The 21038-nt window shown below is 50.0% G+C and overlaps 1 protein-coding gene across 40 annotated transcripts in view; it reads right to left on the bottom strand.

Annotated features, from left to right (window-relative positions):
- NRXN2 (neurexin 2) overlaps positions 1 to 21038 on the bottom strand; it is a 346059-nt gene that overhangs the window by 75660 nt on the left and 249361 nt on the right. For all 40 annotated transcript variants that reach the window (XM_077920435.1, XM_077920436.1, XM_077920437.1 and 37 more), the window contains one exon: positions 3176 to 3357. In XM_077920435.1, coding sequence (XP_077776561.1) covers positions 3176 to 3357 — 182 coding nt within the window. The remainder of the gene's footprint in view (positions 1 to 3175; positions 3358 to 21038) is intronic.

The raw sequence follows: 21038 nt of genomic DNA, 5'->3' as shown, positions 1-21038 counted from the left end.
TTCCAATAAGCCAGGGTTTTTGGCTTATCGTGGTTTACACTGCTCAGTTGCTCCCATTTCTCTCTTTCTCTGATGCAGAGAAACAAGCTTGGAAGCTGCCATTCAGCTTGGTTTCCCACAATGCCCAAACTCTAGCCAGGCTTCAGCTATGGCAGATTTGTAACTTGTTGAGTTTGTCGCAAACAACGCCCTGGATTTGGATACCATGGCTAGCTAAGCCCCATGGCAGTTTTGTTCTTCCTGGCTGAGCCAAGGGAGGGGTGAAGGAGAGCTGATGGGGCAGCCTCCACCCAAATGCTGCTTGTTCCCCCCCAAAACACACCAGCCCTGGCTCATGGTGACCTGCAGCCAAAGCCTTACATAAAAGGGAAGTGTGTGTTTGTGAGGAGGAGGCCGCCAATTGGCTGCGTCTCAGCCCATCGGCTTGAATTCTCCCAAAACCAGGATCTGTGCAGAATGCCTGTCCTGCTGAAACAAAATGCAGACTTCATCCAGTCATGTTGTCTCCTCGAGGGGGGGGGGGAATGAACTCCCACTCCACAGGAGAAAAGAGAGGCTGCCACCATATACCTGAAGACATACCCAAACCTAATCAACGAAACGTCGATTTGCATCCATGGCAGCTCAGAGAAGGAGCAAGAGAGATGACTCTGCACTCCGCCATCCAGGGCGCCCGACCACAGCTATGCACACGAGGGAGAAATTAGCCTCCTGCATCCTGCTCCCCCCTCCGGGCAATGAGTATTTCATTAAGTAACGAGCTCTCTTCCTCCTCCTCTCCCAATATCATGCGCAGCCATTAATGCATAAATATTAATAGGAACGACACAGAGATGGACTGGGTGCCTGCGGCCTGTTTTGAGACGCTGCGTTCACACAGGGCGAGGAATTAATCAGTTTGCCCTGCTTGGAGAGATCGGGAGAGGCAGAAGGGAATAGCGGAAGGGGTCCAGCCTCCATCACCCGGGAGCAGAAGAGGGAGGGAGGCAGGCCACCCCCGCTGCAACGTGCAGGCCCACTCAAATACACCCCATTATTATTTTTAAAGAATAATATATTTTAAACAACAGCAGCAACACATAACATGGGGGTGGGAATCCTGTCCTAACAGCCCCTCTTTGTTTCTTGCCCGAAGTCAGGGACTTGAAAGGAATGCTCAGTGCCAAAAGCAAAGATGGTATCTGAGTGTATGCAGAGTGGTGATGCAGGGCAGCTCCCTGAAGGGCCTATTTGTCCAGTGTGCAAATTGGGCCGGTCTTGTTTCGAGCTGAGCACAACCCAGGGCTGCAGAAGTGGCAGGAGAGGATGCTGTGTCTGAGCGCATGCAGAGTTCCAGGCAGGACCACAGCAAGCGCCCACATCTCTGGAGCAGAAACAAAAAAGGGCAGGCTTTGACTCCAGGACACCTCTTTTTAAGAGCCAGGGGTCTGTTGTGCCCCACTCTGGTGATGTGGGAAAGGCACATTGATTGTCAGCACACAACCCCAGGACACAGGAAAAAACTGGGATTGAAGGGGTGAGCTCTAAGGGAGCTCATGCAAAGACTGGTTTGGATACAGGTCTGGACAGAAACAATCAAGGGCTGAACCTGTGGGAGGGGGGTATGTATGCACAAACACCAGCCATCATCTGTTGACAGAGAACAGCTTGGAAGGGCTCAAATGGTCTCTCCTTGAATTGTTCCATCCCACTGGAGTCCAATGTGCAAGGCAACGCAGTTCGGCAACTGAAGTTCCAAACCCCCCACTCACTCCTGCCAAAGTGAAGGTGGCAAGAGCAACATGGTCCACACTTTCAGAAACTATCTAGAACTGCCCATCAAGAAGCTGAAAGTTGAAGATGTATAATGGGGCAGCGGGGGTGGGGTGGGGTAATTTTCACAAACCCCAGAAGTGGCAACCCACCCTCAGGCCTCAGCCCCTGCCAAATCTCCTCATGAAATAGGCTCATCTGGGTGAGGAAAGGGGTGTGACCTACAAATCAAACCTCTCAACTAGAAAAAGACCTGCTAAATAATCAAAAAGTAGTGTCTAAAACGCTGTTAGAATGGCAAACAAAAGATGAACCATCAACGATTCTGGGCTACGGATATAGGACATAATATTGAAATGGCAGCATTGGAAAGATTGTGGAATGTGGATTTGAGATTTACAGTGTGCTATGCGATAAAAGAAAATCATATGGAAATGATGTATAAGTGGTATCTGATTCCTAGTAAATTAGCAAACATTTATAAGTCAGAACCAGATATCTGTTGGAAATGTAAAGAGGAAGGGTACATTTTTCCATATGTGATGGTCATGTAAGGTAGCAGAGTCTTTCTGGGAAATGATTTATAATGAGTTGGGGGGGGGGGGGAATGTTGTAGATAGCTTTTGTAAAAAATCAGAAGCTTTTCTTTTAGGTATAACTGGTGGAGAGGTACCCAAAGAACAGAAAAAATTATATATGTATGCTCCTGTGGCTGCCCAAATGATTTATGCCCAGAGATAGAAAGAAGAAATAGTTCCAACCAAGGAGGAGCAATTAAAATTGATGGAATATGCAGAAATGGTGAAACTTACCGGAAGAATAAGAAACCAAGACTTTTTAAAACAGAATGGGGAAAATTTATTGACTATTTGAAGATGTATTGTAAACAACTTAAAACATTAGCAGAATTGACATAAACACGTGCAGAAAGAAATAACAAAAAGGGGAAATTAGAAAATAGGCTCGAATTGGATATGCAGTAACAACAGACATAAAATAAGTAACCGCAGAAAGGAAGTCGAGGGAAATGCAGATTGATTATGTAAAGATTTTGTGTGTTTTTTCTTAAAATATTTGTAAAATGAGAAAATGATATATATATTTTGCTGGCAATATATATATATATTGCCAGCAGCCATTCATGAGCTGGCAGGGGTGGGCGTGGGGAGATGTGTTCTGTTTGGCCCCCTGTGAGTGTCTGGGAAAACATACATCTGAAATTGGACAACCGCCCCTCACCTCACAACCCAGTTCCCCAGGATTTGTGTCATTTGCACCAGTTTTGAACCCAGAGCTTATTTGAAAAATCAGGCCCCCCACCACCTGGATCCCCTCCCCATCAACCCCCTCCCTCCCTCCCTCCCTCCCTCCCTCCCTCCCTCCCTCCCTCCCTCCCCCAGCCCAGCCCCTCTGTCATCCTTACTATGTGGAGTTGCAGGTAGTCCCCGAGGCCAGAGGCACTGTCCACCCGCACCAGGATGGCGTTCTTCTGGTGCGTGCTGAAACCCACGGCCAGGCGGTCGGCCCGTGTGCTGGGGCGGTCATTGGGAGGCCACGTGTAGGTGATCAGCGCCCCGCCCTTCCCAAAAATGTATGTCGTCCCAGCTGGAAAGAGAAAGAAAGAGAGAAGTCAGAGAGGAAGGTCTTCAGGGATTAAACTTGAGATCTCTCGGACCGCTCACAAGCTGCTCTGGGCAGGGCTCAGCTTGGCTCGCTTTCACCAGAGCACAGCTGCTTAACACACAGCACAAAAGGAATGGCGATGAGTGTGCTGGAACATGTGCAGAGTGCTTCTGCCATCATCCAGCTCTCTCACACCTGGGAGTGAAGGATCTTTATTCGCTTTTAACCCCGGGGGGGGGGGAGCACCTTTGATGGGAGTCTGGAGGGACATAGACATCAATTTGGAATATAGGGAGCCATCCATGCTCAGGGACTCCATCTGTCATATTTTGGGTCTTATCTGCCCTCTCCGCTGAAGTTATCAATATCTGGGGAATGGAAATCTCAGGACCATATGGGGAGAAGCATAGCTCAGACCTTCAGCACCTAACTGCTGGGGATAGACTTTGGAAGCCCCCATTCTGGCACCCTCCTGTAACCTCCACCTCAACCTGCAATGCCCAAGTGCCCCACCAGGATAGCCCCTTCATGTCCCCTGCCCATCTCTGCCGCAAAAACAGGGTTGGGGGTGGGAGGGAGCAGGTTAGGGATGATGGACCTGGAGGGATAAGGGCTGAGACAGGCCCATTCGTTTCCTGGCCACCCAGCCCTCCCCTCAGCCCTCCTTGAGGTATGGGCTCCAGCAGAGCCATCCATCACCCCTCAAGCCTAGCTCCTCCTCACATACAAACGCTCAGGCTGCCTTTCTGGTTCTCCTAGCCAGGACCCCCCAACGCCTCTCCATCAAGCTGATACCTTTGTCTGTTCTAGAATAACAGCTGCCTTTACCAACATCCCTGAGTGTCTCATGGGGAGGAAGGAGCGAGCCCCCAAAGCAGGCTGGGGGAACCTGGGAAGCCCCCCCAGATGCTGGTGGATGGACTCCCAACTCCCAGTAGCCAGTCTGGCCCATGTTCAAGGATGATGGGGAGAGCTGGAAGGCCTCAACAGGCTCCCCAGAGCTGCCTGAAGATGCACCAGGCACACGCCTCTGCCATTCCAGGAATCCTGCCAAGCTAACGCAATGTCTGGCTTCCGCTGGCCTCCTCAGCACCTCACATCCTCTGGAACAAGAGGTAACAGAGGTGGGTTGTTTGATCAGGCAGGCAGAAGGACTACAACAAGTGAGTTGGGTGGTGGGGTCTGAAGCTGAAAACCTAAACAGGCGGTGGGACTACACTTCAACTAGGCAGCTTCATTTGGTCCTCAGAGCAGCTCAGGACATGGCCTTGACAGGCATCATGTTGTAACCTCTAGCCTGGCAGACCAGTGTAGACTGGAAGCTTGCCCCACTGCCTCGGCTTCCAACAACCAGCTAGTCAGGCAACAGAAGCAGGGTCTGTGTTTATGTGTGGAGTTGCTCCCTAAAAGAAGTGGCTCAAGGCTATCATGCTCCCAGGATTGGGGGAGGGAGAGAATGGGGGCTACTTCTCAGGATGCCAGAGATAGGCCTGGGAGGGTAGGCCCCAGGGATCCAAATTCTGGTACCCAGAGGTGTGGCAGATGAGGTGGCGGGTGGCAAATGTAAAACCCTTTTTACCTGCCCCCGCCCATAATCTGATCATTATCTTAGCATCATGGCTTAGATTGTTTGTAACCAATGTGCTTTAGGTTTTTGTTGGAAATACCAAAAACAAGAAATTAATTATGGTTATACAGCTCTCCCCCCTCCCACATGCAGCAGGGCTGCTTCCAGCCCCGTAATTATGCGCATATCAACCGCACATTCACAATGGCTTCTGAAAGAGGTTTGTGATCAACAGCCACCTAAAGCAGCCTTCACCAACACGGTGCCCTCCTGATGTTTCAGACTACAGCGTCTATCAGTCCCGGCCAACCCGTGAGCTAAAGACACATTCAAGCAACGCAAGTAGAGCAGCAGCAGCTAAAGCATGTGTAGGCAAACTAAGGCCTGAGGGCCGGATCCGGCCCAATCACCTTCTAAATCCGGCCCGCGGGCGGTCTGGGAATCAGCGTGTTTTTACATGAGTAGAATGTGTCCTTTTATTTAAAATGCATCTCTGGGTTATTTGTGGAGCATAGAAATTCGTTCACCCCCCCCCCCCAAAATATAGTCTGCCCCCCCACAAGGTCTGAGGGACAGTGGACCAGCCCCGTTGAAAAAGTTTGCTGACCCCTGAGCTAAAGGAAACTGAGGAACATGTGGACACCTCAGCTTAGAGAGCCAGGTCTTTGGAGGGGAGGGGCTTTCCAGAGGAGCACAGCCGATGGCAGATGGGTGAGGTGTAGGGGAAATTCCTCAGGTGCCAGGTGTGTTTTGCTACTGGTGCATATCTAACTGTGTGGAGAACTCTGGATACCAGGTTGGCAACTGACCTGGTTGGCCGCTCCTGCTTCTTAAGCAGGCAAGCAGAAGAGCTTATTTACTGCATTTATATCCCACTTTTTCTCCAAGGAATATATGGCTAACCTCCCCCCGTTAATTCCCCTACAACAATCCTGTGAGGTAGGCTGAGAGGCTGTGACTAGTCACCCAGTGAGCTTTATGACTGGACAGGGATTTTAACTCTGATCTCCCAGGTCCCAGACCAACACTCTAACCACTATACCACACTAGCTTCCTAGATTACTTCTGCTATGGGGCAGTTCTATAAATTAAGTGGGTGAATAAATATGGGGAAAGAAAATGTCACTTAGAGAAGGATCTGAAATATTTCCTTTGAAGATGGATTTGGTTTATTCTGGATTGCTTTATTTGATGTTTTAATGTATTATAAATCACTTTGAGATTTTTTTCTTTAAAATATAAACCAGTATATAAATGAAATGAATAATAATAATAATACAGTGGTACCTCAGGTTAAGTACTTAATTCGTTTCGGAGGTCCGTTCTTAACCTGAAACTGTTCTTAACCTGAAGCACCACTTTAGCTAATGGGGCCTCCTGCTGCTGCCATGCCGCCGGAGCACGATTTCTGTTCTTATCCTGAAGCAAAGTTCTTAACCTGAAGCACTATTTCTGGGTTAGCGGAGTGTGTAACCTGAAGCGTATGTAACCTGAGGTACCACTGTATTGCATCGGGAAAAAAGGCGCCTAGACATTCCATTGTGGCGACCGTAACCCAAATTTAAGGTGCCATTTGGCAAGTAGCTTATATATCTGAGTTTCTAAAATTGGGCAACACTGTGAAGTCCTCACCCCATTGTCCTAGTCCAGCTGCTCTTGAAGAAAAGATTCCAGGGAGACCTTCCCCAGTTGGGCCTTGAAGAGCTTTCTCTTTTCCTGTAAGAGGACCTGGCAGATGCGTGCAATTTCTGGGGAAATTATGAAATTAGTCTTAAATTGCACAGGGCAATCTGCACCAGAAAATTCCCTTGTGCCCTGGAGAGTGATCTAATCTTGCTAGTTTGTTTCACTTGTATTTAGTAAACAAAGCTAAAAAAAACACCTTGAAAATGCCAAGATTTCCTAACATTGTATTGGCATCCTATTGGAATGGGCTTACGGAGCTGGAAATCTTCCACAGGAAAAAAAAAAGTACTGGAAGAGATTTGGACTCCCATCGCTGCACCTGGGATTGAGTCCAGCCTTGTACTTCCTAACTTGCACAATAGCCACAGGTGACCAGGCCTTCCACCTTCCTTCCTGCTCTCCCTCCTCCAGCCCATACCTGTTGCAGAGCCAAGGAAGTCCCTCCCTCCATGACTAGCCTAGAAACCATGCAGGTCAGTGGAGGCGAGGCGAGTTGCTCTGCCTGACCTCTGCCAGCCCATTGTGACCCTCGACCGTGGGGCCTTGGGAGCGGGAATCATCATCAGTAGCCAATGTGGGGGTCCTAGCTGCCAGGACACAGCCCTGCCACCATCAACGCTCCTGCATTGGCCTCCATATTTCCAGTCTCACTCCGTATTTCCAGCCTCACAGGCAACAAGGACCATAAAGTCTGGCAAGGTCCCATCCGCAGTCCATCCAGGTCCTCAGAGGAGACGGCGCCAACCCCATCACAGGCCTGGCCAGTTGGCTCCTGCTGCCTGCAAGAGCGGAGTCCTCTTCCTGCCAGCAGGGCTCACTGGGAGCTCTCCAAGGTCCTGATTTCCTCTGCCCTCTGCATAAGACAGCTTCTATGACCTCAATCGTGAGCTGACTTCCCCTGAAACAACGTGCTTCCTCCATTAGCCTCAAGTGCCCACAGAACAGGAAAGAGAGGAGAGCTTTCAGTTTATTGTTTAACATGCCTGCAAAGAGGCGAGTGGTTGTGGAGAAAGGGCTTCCATTCATCTGCAGCAAGCACAGAAGTAACTCGGCTGGGCTTATTTGCAAGGCTGATTGCCTCCCCTGCATCCTCTGGGCCAGTGGTTCCCAATTAGCTAAGTAATACAGACCCCCTGTTTTTCAAAAGCCAAGCCATGGATCCCCTACTTTTGAAAATTATGGTATATCAAGAAGGACACTGACAAACTGGAACGTGTCCAGAGGAGGGCAACCAGAATGGTCAAAGGCCTGGAAACGATGCCTTATGAGGAACGGCTAAGGGAGCTGGGCATGTTTGGCCTGGAGAAGAGGAGGTTAAGGGGTGATATGATAGCCATGTTCAAATATATAAAAGGATGTCATATAGAGGAGGGAGAAAGGTTGTTTTCTGCTGCTCCAGAGAAGCGGACACGGAGCAATGGATCCAAACTACAAGAAAGAAGATTCCACCTAAACATTAGGAAGAACTTCCTGACAGTAAGAGCTGTTCGACAGTGGAATTTGCTGCCAAGGAGTGTGGTGGAGTCTCCTTCTTTGGAGGTCTTTAAGCAGAGGCTTGACAACCATATGTCAGGAGTGCTCTGATGGTGTTTCCTGCTTGGCAGGGGGTTGGACTCGATGGCCCTTGTGGTCTATTACAACTCTATGATTCTATGATCTATGGGAGTGGTCCACAGACCACCAATTGGGAACTACTGTCCTAGACTAACTAGGGAGACTTTGGTCTCTCTTCTCAACTCCAGCAATGAGTAAAATGGAATAGGGGCTTTCCTCTCCCTCAGCTACAGAAGAGTTTAAATGTTGCAGGTTATATGAGATTGAACAGGGGGAAAGCATGTAGCAGCCTGCGTAGGTCATACCTCCAAGAGGTGGCACCCACCCACCCAGCAGAAGAAAAGTCACCTCTTTGCCCCAGCCAATCTCTACCAGAAAAAGGGGAAAACCTTCTTTGCAGCTTCTCCTGTGGAAGTCAGAGGTTCCTGGAAGTTGTGGCGAAAACAATTGTGGGTTCAAGTTGAGGAGGAAACATTTCCTCCAAATGCTAATCTGTTTCATCAGAATTCAAGAACATTCAAAACAACTTCTTTTGTACTTAGGAAACCAAAGCAACCAAGTAAAGAAAACAGTAATAAAAGGAGGCATAAAAGCAGAGATATGGGACGCGGGTGGCGCTGTGGGTTAAAGCCTCAGCGCCTAGGATTTGCCGATCGAAAGGTCGGCGGTTTGAATCCCCGCGGCGGGGTGCGCTCCCGTCGTTCGGTCCCAGCGCCTGACAACCTAGCAGTTCGAAAGAAACTTCAGGTGCAAGTAGATAAATAGGGACCGCTTTCTAGCGGGAAGGTAAACGGTGTTTCGTGTGCTGCGCTGGCTCGCCAGATGCAGCTTGTCACGCTGGCCACGTGACCCGGAAGTGTCTGCGGACAGCGCTGGCTCCTGGCCTATAGAGTGAGATGAGCGCACAACCCTAGAATCTGTCAAGACTGGCCTGTACGGGCAGGGGTACCTTTACCTTTACCTTAAAAGCAGAGACACTTGGGTTAAAGGGAGGCAGAAGTGCCCTGCCCTTCCCCATCAAAAAACAACAACAAAAAGACTAAAAATGTTCAAAAACCAAAGTCCTGACAGTTCACCCAATTCCTAACTGATGTGAAATTTCACTTCAGTTCCAGAGTGTGCTGCAAGCAGCAAACTGGGAAGGAGATGGAGGTGTTGGAGGCAGGAAGAGGTGCAAGGCCTTCCCCTTTTCTGGGCCTGCAGGAGGTTAGGAAGAGGCCTGGCAAGGTGGGGGGCGACAGAGGGTTGCTTTTGAGCACCTCTGAAGTCAACAATGGCTGCAAAACTCTCTCTGTGTATGCCTGAGGTTCATTAGGGAAAGGACCCTCCTTGAGAAACCTACTCCCCACATACCGGTCACTGTGCCCTCCCGTGAGCTGGCAGGAGAAGGGCATTGTGCAGGGGCGATGGCCTGCCAGCCTCTCCACTGAGCTGTTCCTCTGAGCGACAAAGGCGGCCTTCAAGGCCAACTGTCCCCCTCTACTTCGCCACCCATCCATCTCTGTCAGCCTCCTTGATTAGCTCAGATATTGTCAGCAACCAAACCTGGAGGGGAAGAAGAAGGCGCACTGGGAGGGGCAACCGAGATGCCAGCGGGCAGGGAAGGATGGAGGTGGCGAAGGCTCATCTCTGCACTGCCCTCCCCAAACCAAACAGCACCCATCCCTTTCCATGCTGGGGGGCCTTGGCACCAGCCTCCCCTTTCTAAAGGGCTGGACGAGTTCCTGAGGTCTCAAGGGATGCCAATCCTGGCACCTTCCCCATTCCTGAGAACACAGGAACCTGTTAGTTCTCACCCCAGCTCTGCCAGCTACCTCCTCTGCAGTTTCCTCTGCTAATGGGCTGACTCACGCAGCAGGTGAGGTGGCAGCATGTGTGCATTGGCTATCTTACAGGGCCAAACACTGCTCCTGTGGCTGTTCATACAGCTGCTTTGGCCCTGCAAAGGCAAAGGCTGCTATACGAGCGACGGAACTCAGTGGGACTGGCCGACCAGTAAACACACACAGGGGGGCACCATCAACTCATGCCATACAAGGAGAAGGCAGAAGGTACCACTTCAGAGTTTAGATGAGGTATACCCATTTTGAAAGTACCCTTGTCTGGGGGCTTCTAGACAGGGGTGGCTCCTGGCAGCACAATCCAACTTTTGCTACAGGCCATAAGTTGAGTTGCAGGAACACAACTGACAGCACCGCGCTCTCCCTGCCTGCACATCCTGCCATGTTTTGAATGCACAAGTGAGCATTTCCTCTCAGCTAATCTTCTTTTTTTAAATTGTTAAATTTGGTACGGTGCTTATTTGTGATTCCCTGATTGTGCTCATGTCTCTTTTATGTCAAAAGAATGGAGATTCGATTTCTGTATAAAAAGGCCAATTTGTTGTCTGCCCCCTCTTACTCTGACCACATTGGTGCAATAGACCACACAAGCTCAGTTCCATATCTTCACGTGCCATTTATCAATCTTGGGTGGGTTTTTAATCTTTCTCCACCTCCAACCAATCCAGCTGCTGTTAATAAATGCATGACCTGGAGTATTTAATTATTTATATTTAAAGCTATTTATATACCGCTTAATTACTATAGTTTGTAAGGAGTGTACATAAAAACTTAAAAGCATGCAATGGAGAAGATCAATTAGGATGAATAATAAAAACAGAAAGCGTCCTTAAAATGCCTGCTGAAATAGGAAAGGTCCTGTGGCCAAGGGCCTTCCAACCACAGGCTGTGGGCTTGTCTCCTCTCAGCCAGGAGTTCCTCAGAATCAGGCCTGCAACACTGAACACCTGGGTCCTCCTGGGTGCGAGACATGCGTCTGAGCTGCAGGGGACCCCATGAACAAAGACTCCCCCTGAAGATCTCAGATATTTTGTCCATTACATATCCATTTTACAGAAGGCTGACAAATAGATCTATGGGCAACTTGTAGCCACAGATTTTTTTTCTAATGTCACTTGTTGTAGAGATCCAATAAATTTGTGAGGTCTGGACAAGTCCAAAAGGCATAAAAAAATGCTAGGATGATGACCAGGGTTGCATCTCTAGCACTGGTATACCATTATATGATTATATCTGACTTGCTCTTCAGGAAGTAAAATACCACCCAAGTATTAGTTTATAACACATCCCTTTAAAATTCAAACATACTGGAAATGAGGAACAGGTAGCCAGTGATGTAAGTTTGGAAATGAATTTCTGCCCTTTGCAAATGAGGATAATTTACACGGGGTAATTTGCATCAGGAAGTTTCTTAGCTTGCTTTGGAAAACTTTCTGCTGCCATAACAGAACAATCTAAACATTTTTGTTTTACCTGTGTTTAGTAAACAAAGCTAAAATTTTTGAAATTGCCAAGCTTGTATTTGCAACAAACATCCATTCACAGTGCTGTTAATGAACTTTTGAAACGGAAGATTTTCTGTGGAAAAATGAAGCACTGGGAAATGTTCTATTTCGGAAGATTTTCTGTGGAAGTTTTTTGCACTCGACATCACTGCTGGCGCCCTCCAAACACTGTCAGACTCCTGGCAGCCAGCAGGCCCAACAACCGTGATGATGGTGATGCTGATGGGGAGTCTAACAACATCACCGGTCCCCACAGGCTGGCTACCCCCGAGGGAAGCTGCTATTTCCAAGTCCAAATTTATTGTGGAATAGTCTTTCTTCAAAGTCATCAATCCATTTGATCTGAAAGAAATGTTTCCTGGCATCTCGATTGGCTTTTTAAAAAAATGCTAGCTGAAAATTTTATAGATTTGATACATAATTCATTTCGCTAACTTACTTGACACCTCAAGTTCTGCAGCTGACTCTGTGAGGTGGACCTTCCTGCTTCGACCGTTTTATGTTTGACTTGCAGAGACTGGAAGCCTCCCTTTCAGCTTTTGATTAGCTCACATTTTACCTGCCTTTTCCCCCTCAGATCACTTTTGTCTTCTGGCTCTCTCTGATAGCAGACGGTTGCAAGAGGTGACTGCGCAGAACAGCTTGCTTTTAAAAATACTTTTTGCCATTTTGAGCAAATATGAAGAGTAACATAACAGAGCTCTGGGCGAATTTTTTAAACAAGAAGTACTTCAATCGGGGGAGGAGGCAAGTTGCTAAAATGCTATGTGATCGGAAAAAGGCAAGATTTTTTCTTTAAAAATTCGCATTAGTACCATGCCACCCTTTCATTTTAAGCGTTATTACGTGCATATTTTTTTAATATATAAATGGCTGTTTTAGAAAGCACGTTAGCACAAATTAAAAGATCAATAAAAATAAATGGGGCGATAAAACGCTGCCAACCAGTAAAGGTAACAGAGAAGGGGCTCCAAGGAATTAGCAGTTCCCCTTCCCAACATGGCCCTGAACACTTCTGGGAAAAATGGGATAGGGAGGCACTTCAGAGCACCCACACCTGGCGAAGAGGGTATGACTGTCCCCTTCTTTGCAACAACAGCAACAATTATTTTATTTACAAAAATATTTATATACCACAATTCAGGAAAAATATCAGATTTGTTTACAACCAAATACAGTGGTACCTAGGGTTACAGATGCTTCAGGTTACAGACTCTGCTAACCCAGAAATAGTACCTCGGGTTAAGAACTTTGCTTCAGGATAAGAACAGAAATTGCGTGGCAGCAGGAGGCCCCATTAGCTAAAGTGGTACCTCAGGTTAAGAACAGTTTCAGGTTAAGAACAGACCTCCAGAATGAATTAAGTTCTTAACCCGAGGTACCACTGTATATGATAAAAACATACAAAATAAAATTAAAATGTCAGGGTGTTTTTTTCCCTTCCAGGCAAACAAAAGGTGGAGGGAGCTTGGAAGAAACATGGGACATTGACATTCTATAGACGCTCCAAAGAAAGTGTGGCCATCCCAAAATGAACACCTACCATGGAAGTAGAAAGTGAGAGTATCAGGGAGAATTGCCCTGATCTGGCCCTCTCCATGCTGTGCTGGATTTCAACCTATGGAACGTTTTTTTAAATAGGAAGGGGGACAACTCCTCAAATGACTGCCTCCCCCCACAGACCTGTAGAGAGGCATTTTGCAGCTTGGAAAATGGCACAGCCCCTTCCTTGCTGCCACCCCCCCAACCCAACAATTTTGCCATACCATTCAGGCCTTCTCCGCTCCTAGGGCCACCTCCTGGGCCTGACTGTTTGCACCCTCGTTGAGTGCCCTGTGTTCCCCCACCCAATTCTGCTGCAAGCACAGAATAGGCCCCAGCTAGGAGAGAAAACAAAACGTGCCATGCACGGAGCAGGCCGCTCAGCTGGGGCGGGGGAGATTCATGCATATTTCATGCCTGTGCAGCTCTGCAGACGGCTCCTGGCAGCTGCCCGCCTAAGCCTGCTCAGCCAATCTCCCCCCCTCCAATCACAGCCCGCTTGTTCCAAGTATTGATCAGTGGACAGAGCCCTGACCCCTTCCAGAGAAGCCTGGCATGGTTCAGGATTGGAGAGAGCCTCCTTGAAGACCCCTCGCCTCCTCCTGCCATGCTGGGTTCCTCTGCTCTCATAGCTGGAGACAAAAACCCAGGAGTCCTGGCTCCCAGAGGCCCTTCCTTCGCCCCGGCTCAGCCACAACCTACTGGCTGAATCCAGCAAAGGTGCATGACATGCAGGCAGGCCTTAACGGACTACAGGCAATGCGCTCTCCTTGCCTCCCTCAGTCAGCAGCCAACCCACAGACATGCTGGCTTCCTCATTCAGCAAACTCTCACTAGCCCCCCCCTTATTGCACCTCAAAAGGTACCTGAAGGCACCTCGAAAGGCACCTCGAAAGGTACCCCCAATCACCACTCTTCCTCCCCATCTCTCAGACAACCAGCTTCTCCAACTCAGCACCCTCCACATGTTTTTGACTGCGGTCTCAGTTGGCATGGCTGGCCAACGGTCAGGGCTGGTGGATGGGGTTTGCAACCCAAAACACCAGACTGAGGACGGCTGAGATAGGCTGTAAGCCCTGTGGGGGCAGAGGCCACCCATTTTGTTCCTGCATTCCACAGAGCACCCACAGCACAGCTAGCAAACAAGAAGGGTGAATGGGCCGCCATAATGCCCACCCCTGGTCCATTTAAAGGGACAGGAAGAAACCGGGCTCCCTTTGTGTAACACCCCATCTGTCTTCTTTATCCCTGCATTTTGGCATGGCTGGAGTTGGTCCCTGCCTGGTTTCCAGTTCCTCCTTGGAAAGCCAGTGTGGTGGTGTGGATAGACTAGTGCTTCCCAAGCTTGGGTGTCCAGCTGCTTTTGGACTACAATTCCCATCATCCTTTACCAGTGCTCTTGATAGCTAGGGATGATGGGAGTTGTAGTCCAAAAGCAGCTGGCTTCCCATCATGGAGGTCCTGCAAAGGAGGCTCTAACCATGTGCCCGGCCCAAAAATATGTGCCACACGATGTGCTCTTAAGCTGTGGGGTATTGAACATTGGACGCGGGTGGCGCTGTGGGTAAAACCTCAGCGCCTAGGACTTGCCGATTGTATGGTCGGTGGTTCGAATCCCCACGGCGGGGTGAGCTCCCGTCGTTCAGTCCCAGCTCCTGCCCACCTAGCAGTTCGAAAGCACCCTTAAGTGCAAGTAGATAAATAGGTACCGCTTTCTAGTGGGAAGGTAAATGGCGTTTCCGTGCGCTGCACTGGTGCTGGCTCGCCAGAGCAGCTTCGTCATGCTGGCCACGTGACCCGGAAGTGTCTTCGGACAGCGCTGGCCCCCGGCCTCTTAAGCGAGATGGGCGCGCAACCCCAGAGTCGGTCACGACTGACCCGTATGGGCAGGGTACCTCCTATACCTTTATTGAACATCACCCAGTCTCTAGGCCAACTGGAGAAGATGCAGGGGTACCTTGAAGGTGGCGGGGGGGGGGGATGGGGACAGGCCCCCAGTGGGAGGTATGAGCCACTGTAGCAGCACAGACATTTCAGGTCTTTGCTCAGGCTCCTTTTTCACTAGGAGCTCGGAAGCAAGGACCAGTGGCAGCCCTTCTTTGGAGGCGCAGCCATTCACCCCCGGGGCCTTCTTCCCCAGCACAATGTTGCACAGGGAGTGGCTGGGTGGGCCTGAAGTGAATTCCCCAATCTCTCCCCCCCCCCCGCCTTGGTTGCTCACCCTCTGTAAAGGGAGAGTTGGAGAGAGATGCAGAAAGAAAATCAAAATGTAGGTCATCGCTGAGATGCGAAGATCCTACCCCCCCCCTTTTCCCAGAGAGACTTTGCGGGAAAAGGGGCAGCAATGAATAATTCATCACCCATTAAGGCCTGGGAAAATGGGGATGAAACTGGAAGCGGGAGGAAACCAGAGCATGGCAAGAACAAGAAGACGGATTGGTCATCAAGGGACGCGTCGCTCCACCGCGTGGGACAGGAAGCTGGATGGGGTCCAATTGCCAACAGCAAAATCTTGTCCTCCCAGGACTGCTCAGGGCTATCTGTAAAGTGATCGCCTGAGCATGTGCAGACTGCCAGCCACACCATACTCCTCTGGGATCAAGAGGGGAACTTGTAGGGTGGAAGGTGATTTCCCCCCCCCAGACCCCTTTGCGGATGAGAAAAGTCCCTGGGCAAACCGTGCAGCCCCACAACCCTGCAGCCACAAAGGGGAGAAGCTGGAATGCATCTTTGCCGGGGGTTCAAAGGGGAATTCTTAAACTGCCAGGGGAGGGAGTCAGCTCTCAAGGGCACTCAGCTATTAAGGGAACTCTTAGCTGCAAAGAGGCACTTTGCTTCCTCCGCTGTTTGCAGAGGGGCCTGAAGACCTGCCAGCTGGACCGGAGGCGTCCTCTCCACACCCCTGCGGCATGAGAAACCACAGTGAGCATGTGGAGAGTACCTTTGCCTATCAAAGGGTGCAAATGGCAAATGACTAGAGAGGGAACGTAGTTGAGCAGAAGCCCCCCTGTTCAGCAGGCAAGGTCCTAGGATGACTTTGAATCGGGAGTAGAAATGGAGCAGGAGCCAGAGAGGTTGTCTCTGAACTGGCTGGTCCAGTCAGTCATATATTGGGCTCACAGGCATTTTTGAGCGGTCCTCAAAAGCAGTCCTGTGATCAAGATATTGCAGGAGCAGGTTTCATGCACTAGGTGACCTCTGATTCTAACCTATTCTGGAGGTTAACTGAGCAGTGAGAACCAATGCCAAGTGACCCCTACCCAGGAGGAGGTTGCCAATGGCACAACAGCTGCCAAGTGGTGAACAGCATGGTCAATGCTATGGGTGCTCTTTGGCGCTTCAGTGCCAAAGCTGGATCTACAAACACACCCATGGGAAAGGCAACCCTTTGGGGAGAGGGCAGACCCTCTCACTTGGCACCATCTCTCTGAACAAACAATCCACAACCACCCAGAGTCAGTGTTGAGAAGTGGTAAAGAGTGTTGGGCTATGACTTGGAAGAGCAGGGTTCGAATCCCCACTTGACCACAAAGGTCGTTGGGCGATCTCGGGCCAGTCACTGCCTCCCAGCCCAACCCTACCTCCCAAGGTTGTTGTGGGGATTAAATGAGGAGGGAGAGAAGGATATAAACCCAACAAACAAACAAACAAACAAACAAACAAACAAACAAACAAACAAACCAGTTATTGGGCCCTCTGTCAATGCATGACTGCCTCTAGCCATCACCTCAGTGCTTCCTCTGCCTCACCTGAATCTGAGGCAGAGACAGGAGTCCTAAGTGAAGTGACAGCATTTGACTTCTAATCTTGATGTGGATATTTCACGAAGACCAGAGCTGGGGCAGTGCCCAGGGGCTTCCCCCTCTAGCCCAGGGGCAGTCCCCAGGGGCTTCCCCCTCTAGCCCACCAGGTTCTCTGCAGCTGTGTGTAAGAGAGAGATCACAAGGAAGGAAGGTTGAACCATTGCAGACATTGAACCTCCCAATAGATGAAGACTGACCCCAGAAGAGTTCCATAGGATCAGAGCCTCCAGGCCAGGCAAAAAATGAGTAGTGTGCAGTGTCCAGAGCGTCAAAAGTGGGAAACCCGGGTCTAAATCGCCACTTAAATTAGGAAGCTGCACTCTCTTCACCAAGACCACCTCATAGGGTTACTACAGAAAAAAATGAGGGTGAGGGAAAACCACGCAAGTACCTTGAGCAGCGGGTAAAAAGGTAATAAATAAAAAACAGTGATGGTGAAATGCAGCCCCGTCCCCTGCAGATGCCTTTGCTGCTGCTCAAAGCCCAGTGGAAAAGCTCAGGAAAAATCCCAAATGGCCAGTTACCCAGGCAACCAAGGTTGGTCGCTGGAAATTAGGGATACCACAAAAGCTGGAGTTTTCTGGATTTTGGTGAGGGGTTTTCAAGTCCTGGGCATGCAGGCATTTTGGGGGGATTCCTGAGAGGAATTTTATTGGACTCCAGTGAACCTCCACCAAATATTTAGAAAGCCCCTCACCCAATAACGCACTGGGCCTGGTTAAGCCTGGCCCCGAAGCACAAGCCCACTCACCTACACTGCAGGCTCTGCAAGAAAGGTTCGGCTCAGAAATTATCAGAACTGACTAGGTCATTTCCAGCAACTTGGTGGACACCAGGCAAAACCACACAGGAGGCCCAGGTCATTTCCAGGTCAGTGGTCTGCCCCTCCCTGACTTGCGCAAGGTGGGCTGCTGGACCGACGGCTCCTGCGGTCCACAAGTATGAAAAGGGTTTTGTGGCCTGCATGTAGTAAACAGGAAGCTTCCTTGTACTGACAACTGAATCTGCCTAGCCCAGAACTGTCAGCAGTGACTGGCAGTGGCTCTCTGGGGTTTCAGAAGGGAAACACTCCCAGCCTTCCCTGGAGATGCTACCAGCAGGGAATGGACCTCGTGGGGCCTTCTGCATGCAATGCAAAGTTTCTAAACACTGGAGCTCCCCATGAAACAACTGAGCCAAAAGACAAAGACAAAGAATATAGATTAATATGGCATAGTTCCAATTACGTTTTCTATACTCTTCAAACCAGAAGGAAGGATGGCTCTGATCCACCAGCTGCCAGCTGCCGATAGTGACAGAAAGGGCTGTAGTTCAGTGCTAGAGTTTCTTCTTTGCAGGCACAAGTCCCAGGTTCAATCCCTGATCTCCAGGTAGGCTGGGGAGACCCTGCCCCCTCCGCCAGAAATGCTGGAGAGGTTCTGCCAGTCAGTGTGGACAATACTGAACCAGGTGGACCTGAATAGGTCTGACTGGGGGGAAAGGAGCCTCCTGTGTTCCTAGCATAAGTGCAGATGAAGGTGTCCAAATGTGACCAAGGCTGCCCCCATCCTCACCCCAAAGCGTCAGGGTGTCACAGGGTGTAGCACAGGAAGCTCCAACAAACCTCTGCACAGAACTGGAAACTGATGGGTATTTTAAGAAGATTCAGGTTTTGAAAAGGCCACCAGCTAGCCGTGCAGTGCAATTCTTTGTGTACCTACTCAGAAATAAGCTCCATTGAGTTTGGCGCAGCTTACTCCTAGGTCAATAAGTGCCTATAGGATTGTAGCCTAAACCTTACATCTTGCCGATAGAAAAACTAAGTGAGGGTTATGATAACATGCTAACGTGTGGAATCCAGCATTTTACATGCTGCTTTTGCTCAGAAACTTCCAACCAACCTAAATCACGGTGATCACTGTTGAATCCTCATCACACGTTTCGAGTTCTTGGAATTGGAGGATGCGCTTGACATCCAGCCCTCCCCTCCTCCCCAGTGCATTTCAACAAGCCACAAGAAAAGAGACGGGCCCAGGATCCTCAGAGCAACGAGTCTGCACCAAGCATGGTGCCACCTAGGCCCAGTGCCTTCCACAAGTGCCCATCTCCATGGCAGAAGAGGGTAAGCTGACCTGGCAAGCTGGTAATGGGTGCTGCTTCCCCCAAAAGCTGCCACTCGGGTGGACTAAGAGCCCTTAGTCAAGCAGTCAAGGTGTGAAGGCAGACAGGCGTGTTGCTAGGTAGTGGCAGATGGAGAGAGGCTGAGCAGGGAGTTGGGCAAGGAACAAGGGGGCTGTGGTGAAAAGGCAGACAGCCTATAGCCTTCCATCTACAAGAACTGACTAAAGAGGAGGAGGAGGAGGAGGATGAGAGTCTCCACTAAAGTGGCCATCACCATCAGAGGACAGGGGTCTGGCTAAATGAAGGGGAGGAATGCAGAAGGGCTGTCCTCCTGCCAGCTCATGCTGGTGTTCCACTGAGGCCAGCGTGATTTTTCTAGGATCCTTCCTATCCCCTAGAGACACTGCCAGGTACTTAACCTGAGACCTTCCGCATGCCAAGCACCTGCTCTCTCACAGTGCACCAGCCCCAAGGCAGCGAGAGGGAGGGGGAGGAAGTCCCAGACACCTCCTCAACTTGCAGTCCCAGGTACCTGGGATTCCCAAGGGCTGCTTTCAGCTCTAGGAGCTGCCCAGGTAAACACTGGGATTTGACTCCGTGTCGAGGAACCTCCTCTCTGGCTGCCCGCGATGCAGAGGCAGGAAACTGGGCAACTTGTGCCAATCTCCCCAGCCAGCAAGGAGGTTCTGACACCTGACACAGGAGCTCTGTGGATCCCTGGAGGGCTCTCCCCTTTCCACTGCCGCAGCCCAGAAAGCAGCAAGGCAGCTGCCTCCAAGGTTGGATCTGCCGGAGAGAGTCGGGCTGTCTCTGTCACTTCTTCTTCTCCCCCTGTCCCCCCCCCACTTCGCACTCGCCCCCATCCAGGTGTACTAATAACGAATGCCACAACGCCATTCTCATCCCATTAATTCCCTGCTTTTATAAAGTAAATATTGATACCGGCACTGGCGCACCATGAATGGCACTGTTATGGCATGAATAATGGGATCTAATGGGGGTTTATTTTTAAACCAAGGAAACTGACAAAGATCATTAGAAACTTAATAGAAATTTCATCATTAGCATAAGTATCCAAGATTAAAGGCAGAGATTTCTCTATTTCTCCCGCAAGCCTTTCCCCACTTCCTTCTGACAGCATCAACAGGGAAGAGGGAAGACAGCGCTGGGGTGGCGGCTGCTCTGGCTCCCCCCTCCCGTTGCAGCACCTGAGGCACTTCCGCCTTCAAGGCAACAGGGGCTGAGCGTGGGGGCTTCAATCAGCCCCTGGCTTTCAGGGGGGTGAAGAGGGCTCCAAGAGGAGACCCCATGCACTGAGCCCCCACTCCAGCTGCCAGTCACGGGAGGCTGCTCTATTCCAGACTCCCTCCTTCATATACAATTCCAAGGGGTGGGGAGTCTCTGCAGTGGCAGGCTGCCATTCCCCTCATCGCTCCACCCGCTGCCCTGCCCAAGCCACCAAGGAGAGGAAAATCCAGAACCAGGTTTGCTTTGTGTGTGAAGCTACTCCTGAGTCTCAGCAAGAGCTGGAATCTTTGACGCTGGGCAGCTGCGGAGGGAGACCCCTTCCCTTCCAAGGCAACTCCAACAGCTTTCTCCAACCCGGTGCCCTGCCAGATGTTTTAACCAGGGATGGAGAGCCCATCCTCACTCAGTAACATTGGTTAGAATGTGGTGCTGATAATTCCGAGGTTGCAGGTTTGATCCCCATAAGGGATGGCTTGCAGGGGGTTGGACTAGATGATTCTCAGGGCCTCACCCAACTCCACAATTCTGTGACTACCAACTCCCATTATCACCAGGATCCTGACTACACTGGTAATCCAACACCATCTTTGGCAGCCCATTTGATGCTTTAAGCACCTGCCTCATCCTTAGGCAGTAGGGTCACAGAGTTATCAGGTCAGACAGAAGTGATGGCTACGCAGATGACTGAGCCCCAGCACCTCTTTTTTTTTTTTAGAAAAGCAAATTAGGTTTGGGTTTTTTTGTTTTTTAAATAGGCTTCTTTTACTATCGCACAGTGAACACTGTAGTAATATTTCATTGTATACAACTAACATAA

Source organism: Podarcis muralis, chromosome 16, assembly GCF_964188315.1.
Source record: "Podarcis muralis chromosome 16, rPodMur119.hap1.1, whole genome shotgun sequence".
Classification (NCBI taxonomy): Eukaryota; Metazoa; Chordata; class Lepidosauria; order Squamata; family Lacertidae; genus Podarcis; species Podarcis muralis.
This window is presented reverse-complemented; position numbering and strand designations above follow the sequence as displayed.